Source organism: Octopus bimaculoides, chromosome 20 (genome assembly GCF_001194135.2).
Source record: "Octopus bimaculoides isolate UCB-OBI-ISO-001 chromosome 20, ASM119413v2, whole genome shotgun sequence".
Classification (NCBI taxonomy): domain Eukaryota; kingdom Metazoa; phylum Mollusca; class Cephalopoda; order Octopoda; family Octopodidae; genus Octopus; species Octopus bimaculoides.
The window spans coordinates 31,241,178-31,252,419 of record NC_069000.1 but is presented as its reverse complement, the minus strand read 5'-3'; the positions used below and the strand labels follow the sequence as shown (position 1 = coordinate 31,252,419).

General features: G+C 39.5%; 1 protein-coding gene across 1 annotated transcript in view; it reads right to left on the bottom strand.

Annotated features, from left to right (window-relative positions):
* The window catches only part of LOC128250243 (uncharacterized), a 449,636-nt gene extending 442,711 nt beyond the window's left edge, over window positions 1-6,925 (bottom strand). The window contains exon 1 of the mRNA XM_052974962.1: window positions 5,732-6,925. Coding sequence (XP_052830922.1) covers window positions 5,732-6,909 — 1,178 coding nt within the window. The 5' untranslated portion in view covers window positions 6,910-6,925. The remainder of the gene's footprint in view (window positions 1-5,731) is intronic.
* Window positions 6,926-11,242: the final 4,317 nt, after the last annotated feature.

The following is an 11,242-nucleotide window of genomic DNA, read 5'->3' as shown; positions in this document are numbered from 1 at the left end:
TATATATATATATATATATATATGTAAATATATATATATATATGTATATAGGTATGTATGTATGTCCACCCCACCACCATCGCTTGACAATCGATCCGATGTAGGTGTGTTTAAGTCCCTATAACTTAGCGTTTCGGCAATTAGACCGATAGAATAAGTACTAGGCTTACAAAGAATAAGTCCTGGGGTCGATTTGTTCGACTAAAGGCGGTGCTCTAGCATGGCCGCAGTCAAATGACAGAAGCAAATAAAAGAATAGATATATAGTTGAAATTTACAGAAAAACAAACCACGAAGACAGGTGTATAAACAACAAGCAGGTGTATCAGTTTGACGCTCGGGAAGGTGAGAAAGTCTTTTACGTTTCGAGCCTACGCTCTTCATTAGAAAGGAACACTAGGAAAGAAACAAAGAGAATAAAAAACCTCTGGAGTTAGCAGTCAGTCATGGCGACTGGTTGGACGAAAGTAGTCAGGCAGGAGAGCTAGGAAGAAGGGGAGATAATAAAGCACTGGTGATCCCAAAGCGCGCGTATGTGTGTGTGAGAATGTGTGTGCATGTGGATAGGGGTTAGTGACTTTGACATGTGGGTGTGTGCGTGTGTAAGTGTGTGTGCCTGTAATGTGTGTAATGTGTGATGGTGTAGGTGTTGGGAGGTAGCCAGTGCTAGTGTGTGGGGAGTGGGGTGGGGTGGTGTGATGTAATGTGGGGTGGTGTGATGTGGTTTTGGGTGGCGGTGTGTAGTGTGGTGTGGCAGTGTTGGTGGTGTGATGTGGTTTTGGGTGGCGGTGTGTAGTGTGGTGTGGCAGTGTTGGTGGTGGGGATGTGAGGGTAGGGTGTGGGTTTGGGGTTTGGGTTTGGGGTGAGGATGTAAGGGAGGGACTGAGGATGTGGGAGTGGGATGCGTGGGGGTGGGATGGATAGAGGATATCAATCAAAGGACAAGGTAGATAGGACTGAAAAGAGAAAGCAGGAGTCAGAGCAAGAGAGAAGAGGTGGGTAGGAGTGAGGAGAGGAGGTAGGTATCGGGGCAAGCGAGAAGAGATAGGTAGGAGTGAAGAGAGGAGGTACGTGTCAGATGAAGAGAGGAGAGGAGGGGGAGTCAGATGAAGAGGGGAGGGGAGTTGAGTCCATGTGGCGCAAAGGAGCGAAAATAGAAGATTAATTCCTGTTCACGGTGAAGGAAAGTGTCTGGATGGCCTCTGTGCAAAGACAATCTGAACACAGACAGTTTGGGGAAGATGTGTAAGTGGAAGTGTCGGACTGGAGTCGCCGGAAAGCTCGGAGTATGGTGCGTTGGAGGAGCAGGATGGAGGGGTAGTAGGTGAGGGTAGACGCTCAAAGACGGGGCGAGTGTGAGGAGAGAGAGCAGAGGCACTATCCACGGAACGTGCTCTGGCAACGGCAGCGTGGAGTGGTATTGACACACACACGTATATATATATATATATATATATATATATATATATATATATATACATACACACAAAGTATAGGGGTTTAGTTCACAAGTGATCTAAACAATTAGGTACGCTAGGTAAGTGCTGTAACGGATTACTAGGTCTCCAAGGTTACAGCTGAGACATTAGTTACGGAGCCATTGCAGATTTCCGATGCAGCGGATATATAATTAACAATTATATATATATATTATTCTTGTTAAAGAATAATATATTTGTACTCTTCCAAATACATTGTGTAATCCATCAATTTAAGTGTTAGTATGTGTGTGTGCGTGTGTGTGTGTGGGCGCTAATTTCGGTGTGTGTGTGTGTGTGTGTGTGTGTATGTGTGGATTCTTTTATACATGTATGCATATGTATGTATGTATGTATGTATGTGTTGCCCATTGTTGTAAAGACCGTCGGAAAACAGACCATGGGGTAGCTTTTCTGGTCGTGATTATGATAAAGAATGATTGAGATTTAGCAAAAGAAAACTGGTAATATTTGTTGAAACTGAATATACAAAACACTTGAAAATTAAAACGTAGGTATTCGCTTTATCCTGCCACGTATCTTTCCATTTCCGTCACAGAATATATGTATAAAGTTTAGTGTCTATGGGGAGAGGGGGAGGAGGGGATTAAATTGAAGAGAAAGACAGAGACAAAGTGAGTGGAGATTAGATAGGTATACAAATTGATGAATTGTCTGATAACTAGATACTTAATATAGTTTTATGAATAGAAAAAAAAATGACATCACACTTCTGATACTATCCTTCGAGGCAATAACAACTGTTTTAAATTATCACACAGTGTGGTGATGGTCGTGGTAGCGTCGGCTGCGTCGGTTGTGGTGGTAGCGGCAGCAGTGGTGGTGGTGGTGGTGGTGGTGGTGGTGGTGGTGGTAAACTGCTGGAATAAACTCTTAACGTTTCAACGATTCTATCACTCTATACTGTGTTCTTTTATTGACACAAGGATAATAAATAATGGACAGGTTTCAGAAAATGTGGGTGGGAGTACTATCGGAATACAGTATATTAATGGAGGACCACTATCTGGAGTCATTCAAGGAACGCTACAAACTTAGAATTAAGTGCCCTTCCACTTGCCATTCTTCGGCTTACAGAGGCATATTCGTCGGGCTATACTCGTTGTTTTCGTCGGGCTATACTCGTTGTTTTCGTTGGGCTATACTCGTCGTTTTCAACCACTTTTTAACAAATTTACTGGAGTTCAGGATCTCCCTTTCCGCCCTCACAATCTTTTTTCCAGAGGAACTTCAAACAAATGGATGAGTGCTTTATAGAAAAGGTGTGCATTCTCAGTCCATTCCATCACGTCCAACATCACTCTTTCTTCTTCAAAGGAAGGCTCAGTGCCATTAGAATGGGATGAGCTAGTTGCTTGACTCGTCGTGCATGTGACAACAGCAATACAAAATCAGCAATACTTGGACACTTACTGATGACAGTGTCTGTTTCTTTATTGGACAGAAGGGCCCATACAAACAACACAAAACGTGTAGGGGATATATAACATAATATAATGAAAAAAAATATCATTTAAAATAGTTTTAAAATTTTGCACCGAAAGCCAACCTAAATAATACAAATATAAACACATCAACACTTTAGTGAGAAACTGCCACCTGGGTAAGATCAAGACACCCCATCTTTTGATTCTCATCTGCATCGATTATCTTTGGCAAGTTGAATACTCTTAAATTGCCAATTTCCTCTGCATTATCAGCCTTAACAAAGCCGCAAAGTTTTCCATATCCTATTAACCGTCTTCCACCAGCTATTGATATACCACAAAGTGGCTTTTACGAACTCTCTATCATCTCGTGTTGTTTGGTACTTTTTCTCGATTCACTCGAAAATCAGTACAATATTTGATATGTCTTCTTTTAGGGCCACTATAAATTCAATTACATTGTGATTGTCTTTTCAAAATACTCTAAATTTCAGAAAGTATAAGTGGGCATGCACCTCTTTGAGGGACTTCTATCCTCTTTCCTACATTTTGACTAGACTAAGCCCGTTTTTCTAACAATTGTAATGATTTCTGACACTCTCTCAATCTCTTGCTCACAAGCTGCAAGACGATGGGTTGATGCAACAGCTCTTAGTCTCTACTCAGTCCTTCAGTTCTTTAGTCGTTCACCCTGGTGTTAGGGACGCAGAAAATGAGACGATTTCGTTTGCTTCCCCTCAGGTTACTTCCGGATCTGTGGCTGGTACTGCCCTGGAAACTGAGCCAGTTGCAATCAAATTCCTTGCTTCAGCGTCTTCTTGTTGCTTCAGCGTCTTCTTGTTGCTTCAGCTTCTGGTATTATATGCAGTCTTTGTTCTTTTCCTCTTCTGAGCAGAAGGCTCTCAAATAATAGTATTGTTGGACCTGGTAGTTGTTGGTGACTATGACGTTGTTGTTTTGTTTAATCCCCGCTCGATAATGACTAAACAAGAACCAATAACATCAATCTCCTTATCACGTGTTTTGAGTGTCATACTATTAGCCTCAGTTGTGAAACAAAATCGAAAACATAGTTGAAAATATTAATATAATGCAACAGACTATGAAATGAATAAGAATATTTATAAAACGTGGAATTTCTACGGATCCCGCTCGTAATTGCTATTATAATTATAAACAACTATTATAGCCATCAAAAGCCAACGAAGAAACTTTTACATGCTATCTTACCCTGCTAGAAATAAAGGGTAGTTCTTTCGAAGTGACATCCTTCTATTGTCTTAAAAACATGGGTTACATTGGATAATGTAACCATTGATATACAGTTTCAATATACGACAAGATGGTCAGGGATGGAACGTCTTTGCTTATGTAATTGCTTAGTCATTATCGAACGGAGATTTTGCACAGAAAGCCAGCCTAAATAATACAAATAGCTTGTACTGGTGGCAGTAAATTTTTTATTTCTACTATAGACACAAGGCCTGATATTTTGATGGACAGTGCTAGTCGATTACATCAACCTCGGTAATCAAATGGTACTTATTCTATTGACCTCGAGAGAATGAAAGGCGAAGTTGATCTCAGCGGAATTTCAAACTCGGGACGTAGAGCCGGAAGAAATGCCACTAACCATTTTGTCCGGCATGCTAATGATTCTGCCAACTCGCCGCCTTACTTGGTGGTTGTGATATTAAAAAAAAAGCAGTAAAACACATGAAGATACTGCCAACAGCAACAGTTGTGGGAGTTTTGCTTGTTTAGCCCCTGCTCTGCTAGCAGCCTGCAAACCATGTCACGACTATCGCGTCTAATTTTTAAGCAATGTGTTCTCCAGACTATTTCATTCAATGTATCCATTATTTAAAACGAAAGGATGTGGTTTCAGATGTGGTTTGAGAATAACTTGTTAATTTTTCTAGCACTTAGTTGTAGTCTCAGTGCCTATGTATCGTTAAATACTGACCATATACGTCGATATGATAGTGGCATAAAATATATTCAGATGCTGGTCTCAGATAAAATAGCTAATAGCACAACTTATCTTTAAGTATTGTGGGAGAAAGCGGAGTTGTAGGTGTGACAATTGTATAACATATACTGAAATTACTAGTCAATATGTGAACACAATGAGGTAGTGAGCTAGAGAAACTGTTAGCATGCTGGGCAAAATGCTTAGCGGTATTTTGTCTGTCTTCATGTCCTGAGTTGAAATTCCGCTGAGGCTGACTTTGCCTTTTGGGGTCGATAAAATAAGAACCAATCGACTTTGATGTATTCGATTTTGCCTCTCCCCGAAATTCCTGGCCTTGGGCCAAAATGTGAAACCGATATGTGAATACAGTAGTAGAAAATATAGTAAAACGATGTATGAAAGATAAAATATTTACAAGAACATTATACAGTCAAGTATTGAAGATATATGTAGATATAATTATATAATTATCTGCAGTCAAACATTGACCACATATATAGATGCAGCAGTTAGTTGTGCTATATGTAGATATAAAAGTAAGGAGTACGATATACAATCAAACATGCAGCACATATGTAGATAAAATATTTAGTGGTAGAAAATACACGTATTAATAAAAAATTAGATAAAATAATAGTACAACATGCATTATGGGCAACGTATGTAGAGATTATGGTTATTAGTGCACATCACATCCAAATATTATTCATACATATTTGAAATTTTTTTTTTTTTTTTCATTTTTTAACACTGTGAATGACAGTCTTACAATTGGGAGGAATTTCCAGCTTCTGAAAATGTAAGGACTGAAGAAATTAAAACTCTCTTACCTTTCTTGTCTTTCCAGCCAGGGATTGTAATCCACACCAATATTGAAACGTCTGTATAATAAATCCTTAAAAGATGGGCGGCTCTTTTTCTTCTTTCGCACATTATGATTGCTTGGAATGTTCGAGAGTGATTTCATCACTTCTTTCTTGGTAAAATCATCGGCAGAAATGGATCGGTGATAAAAGTTTGCATCACTATTTTTATCATCTTCGGATCTTGAAGACATATGTGTGATATCACTGTATTGTCTTTGAATCGCTTTCGAATTTCTTATTCTAGCAGGTCGTTTTTGCATTGGTGGACATTGCTTACCCCAGAAGAAATTAGTTGAGATCACAGGACTTTCTGTTCTTACTTGGTATAAAGAAAAACTGCTCTTCAACTTAACGTTTACACGGTGGCCACCACTTGCCGTCACCTTCTCCTTTGTTTTCTCATCACTATTCTTTTCATAGCTTTTGTAGCTGTTGTTATTGCTTTCTGTGTGTATTTCGTTATCAAAAGGATCCCACAATAATTCAGAAGAGTGTGATGAAGAACTATTTATGAGTGGTCTTTTAGTAATAGAATCCTTTGCTTCCAATTCTTCTTTTCTGCTTCTCCTATGCCGTCTTAACGAATTCTTATGAATATTTCTTTCTCTACTTAAACTCGAGTTCGAATCAACAGTTTCAACACGTTTTCTTTCTAAGTTTTCTTCAATGTTCCACGGTAAATTACTACGAACGTCAACCCGGTCATATTCAACTTCCGGAAACTTCGCATCATTTCCGACCACATCCTTGGCATCATACAGATCTTTTCTAAAATACTCCCCATTATTTTGATTTAGGTTATTTTTAACACATGTTCCATCTCCATTATATTCGAGACCTACAACCGGATGAAAATCTTTCTCTTGCCAAAATGTGGGATTGCCTGGATTCACTTTCTTGTAAGACTGTAGACTTACTTTCTCTTTTGTTAGATTATCAAATTCTTTGGAATGACAGGGTAAATCTATGCTTCGACTGTGCCGCAGATTCAGAGGTAAAATATTCCACATAATATCTGAACATAGATCGTGTTTGTGTGTGGCACTAGCACCTAAGTGGTAGTCTGGATGGCAAACTACTCCAATACATCGTTTCTCTTTCTTGGTTAAAGATCTGTGAAAGTTTTCTTCGCCTGAAGACATTGTCAGTCAGTTAGCATAATCTGTGAATAGAGAAATAAATAATGATTTCTATTTTTCATTTACTTGTTTCAGTCATAAGATTGTGGCTATACTGGGACACCGCCTTGGAAAACTTTTAGCCAAATAAATAGCCCCCAGTACTTATGTTTTGTTAATCCTGGTATTTATTTTATCGGGTCTTTTGCCGAACCTTTAAGTTACGGGGACGTAAATACAACAACAACGGTTATCCAGCGGTGGTGGGGGCACAAACACAGATATGAAGACACACATACACACTCAGACACATATACGACGAGTTTCTTTCCATTTCCATCTACCAAATCCACTCACATCACTTTGATCGGCCCGAGGCTCTAATAGAAGACACTTGCCCAAGGTACCAAGCTGTGAGACTGAAGCCGAAACTATGTGATTGGGAAGCAAGCTTCTTACCATACAGCTATGATGAGAAAAAAGCAACAGATTTGAGAGAAGAGAAATATATTTGAGCAAATCGATTCTAATGCATCACTCGTACTATTTATCGACCTCAGACGGGTGAAAAACATATATTGACTGAATACAAAACAACAACAGTTGAAATATCATTTTAGAAAACTAAACTTTAACAGCATTTTTAAATGTTAGAAAATCGACTGCAGATACTACAACGTTGTCATCTTCATCTGACATGGTGAGATCATTAAAATCTAGAATGATGCAAAAGCGAAAACTAGGGCAAAGATAAGTGAAAACGTACATGTCGATAACAATGGATAAAAATGATAAAAACTGCAAATACACAGTGCGATGAATAAATTGTCGTCTAAATTGCGCAAAAATGAAAATAACACTGACATCTCGTTTTAACAAGTGTATTTACCAAAATTACAAAAAACATTTTAAAATACTAAAGAGTAAATTTATACAAAACAAATCGTCATTGGCGTCAACCACGACCTCCAGACTCTCCTGCAACTCTTCTGGACAGGCTCCTTGTTTAAGTTGGTGAATGCTGCCATAATTTTTGAATTCAGTTCATCTTTGGTGTTACAAGACGTTTTGTTGGTCTCTTGCTCAACTGCGCCCTACACATAATGAGCAAAAAAAGGGTTGCAGTCTGGGGAGTTAGGCAGCCAGATGTTACGGGTGATGTGGTCGTAGAAATTGTCTGACAACCATAACTGAGTTCTCCTGCTTATATGGCATGGTGCAGAGTCCTGTTGCCAGATATATATGGTCTTCCAGCAGTTACCCTCTTGACCCAGGGCGGTACTACCCCCTAAGTGTGACCCGTGTGGGAAGATGAATGGAAGCATAACGCCGCCATCAATAGTGATTACACCAAATGTTTGAATTTTATCACTCTCGGTACATGTTTTGGGGACACGGCAAGCCAACGGTTGTTCTGTGTGTTCACCACCTGATCCTGGTAGAAATCTTTCTCGTCTGTGAAAAACCAAAGCATGTTCGGTTTGAGGGGATGCTTTAGTGTGTTCAAAAGCTTCGTAGCGCGATCTTTTCTCTTATCCTTGATGGCTTGGGATAAAAGTTGCCCCTTTTTCATCTTGTATGAGGAATACTGAATGTCTTCATGCACTACCTGCCATCAGTTCATCTTTGGTGTCACAAGAAGTTTTTTCGGTCTCTCGGTCAACTATACCCTACACATAATAATCAAGGGGTTAGGTGGACAGATGTTAGGGGTGATGTGATCGCAGAAATTGTCTGACAGCCATAACTGGGTTGTTCTGCTTGTGTGGAATGGTGCAGAATACTGATGCCAAACATAGTGTCTTCCAGCAGCTTTCCTCTTGACCCAGGGCAGCACTACCTCTTCCAGGCACTCGATATAGGCCTCTGCGTTAAGTCTGACGCTATGTGGGAAGATGAGTAGAGGCATAACGTCGCCATCACTAGTGATCACTCCAAACACCATGATGTAGACTGGAAACTCCCCGATGATGGAGCTGATTGACTTGGCCTGGATCTCACCAACAAATTCAGGAGTTCTTTTCTTAACAGAACGATCAGAGTTTTCCGAGCTGCCGTACCTTCGTAATCACCATTAGACTCATCCAACTCTTTCCGAATCCTTTCCACTGTCTTCATATTGACACCCAACACTCTGAAATGTTCGGATTGAAGCTTCCGGCACGAATGCCAAGCAGCACAGTAAGTCGTTTCCAAATTTCTGGCAGAGTGAATTGCGTCATGGCGCTGTTTTTTCTCACAGACGGTGCCCAATACTGTACTATGTAGTCAACAAAATCAAAAACAGACAATACACATGCACGAAATTGAAAATATGAATGGCAACAATTTGCCCATCGCACCCTTATATGAACAATTTCTCTGTTGTTCGGCAGTATGAAATAAAATAAGAACAGTTGTGCCGAGGAATTTGGCTGGAAAATGAACATCAATGTACAAAAAACAAATTTACAAGTGATTAGGAGACAATTAATGGCACAAGTTCTTCGGCTTAATATCTGTTATTACTGGAACTACTGGTATATAGATTGCAGCTACTAATAGAACTAGTGACAGACACCCATCTAAAAGAGCGCACTAGTATATCAATAAGAAACTTGATGGAAATGTTGACCTTCTGTGTAGAAACTACCTATTTCAATATGGACTCTGATATATATCGACAAGAAAAGGTTTTAGCTATGAGTTCGCCATTATCACCGATAATAGCCAATATATACATGGAATACTTTGAGAACTTGGCTTTAGGATCAACACCGCTAGAACAAATCCTATCTCTGCGATATGTTGATGACACCTTTAGTCTCTGGCCCCACCAGGAAGATGTCCAAGTGTTGTTAGATCATGTGAACTTAATAAAACTATCCATACTGTTTACAATGGAAAAGGAAAAAGACAATCAGCTAGAATTCCTGGGCGTATTAATAACCCGCAACAAGTATGGATTCAGGACATCCGTATATCGCAAGCCGACCTTTACTGGACGATACCTCAACTTCAATTCCCACCATCTATACAGTGTAAAAAGAAGAATTGCTCAGTGCCTAAGACATCGATCAAAGAATATAAGTAGCGATCGTGATACCCACCACATAGAAACGATCAGTAACAATCTATTAAGGTACAACTACCCCCAAAACATACTATCTACTCCAATTATGAAGAAAAGTATGTCTACCCTATGTGAAAGGCCTCTCCGAAAAGATATACAAAAGATATGCGGACCATATGACATCAGGACAGTATTCAAGAGTAATACAACACTTCGCAAATATCTCCTTCGGATAAAACCATCAATAGAAGAGAATATGACCAAAGACTGCGTGCACTCCATCCCATGCAGCTGTGATAGGTTATGCAAAGGCGAAACATGTCGCCCCTCAAAATAAGGGTAGACGAACATCGCAAAGCTGTGACACGGGGAGATATTGATAAATCAGGTATAGATGATCATGTATGGAAAAATGGAGATCACCTCCCCCTGTGGGATGAAATTAAAATAATAGACAAAGAACACCACTGGAAAATACGAAAGCTAAAAGAAGCAGCACATACACTAGGGCACAACAATCTCCTAAGCAGACTGAGTGCAGATATGAATAGCATATGAGAACCGGTATTAAGGAAGGATAGGAAAATATTAGATTTATAAGCCCTAAAATTCACTCCATAATTGCCCACAGACATATGGCGTAGTGGTTAAGAGCTCGGGCTAACCTCAAGATTCCGAGTACGATTCCAGGCAGTGACCTGAATAATAATAATAAAATCGAAAAATACCTCAGGAATGAGAACCCAGGTTCGAAATTTCCCCAAGACACCTGATGAAGGCTGGAGGGTATATCAGCCGAAACGTTGTGTTAATAACAAACAACATGAGGACAAATATCGTCAAATGTAAATAATGTACATAAATCCTGATTGATCTCTTAAATATAGAACTGTATTACATTTTCGTTGTTCTTGTTGCTTTGTTTTATATGAATCAGAAAGTTGGACGTTTCACTGTGAATCGTATTTATGAATAGCAATGATATTTATCATGTTCATGTACGGGTATGTATTTTATACAACGCTACTTCGTGCAACCCTGTTATTCAGTCCGTCTTCACCAAACTTTGCGCACCTCAACAAGTTTACTTTTGGCTGTTTTTATGCATCAGAACTATTATTGTGAACAACGAAATCGATATTCGTAGCTAATTGCACGTAACGAAGAAGTGCGTACGTCCTACGATCGGATGTCGCTATCTGTAGCCTAATGTGTTTCCACGCGTCTATAAGGAGAAATTTTCTTCCAAGGCTGTATTCACGGCAAATGTTTTTTTTCTCTTTCGAGTATACGCACACACACACA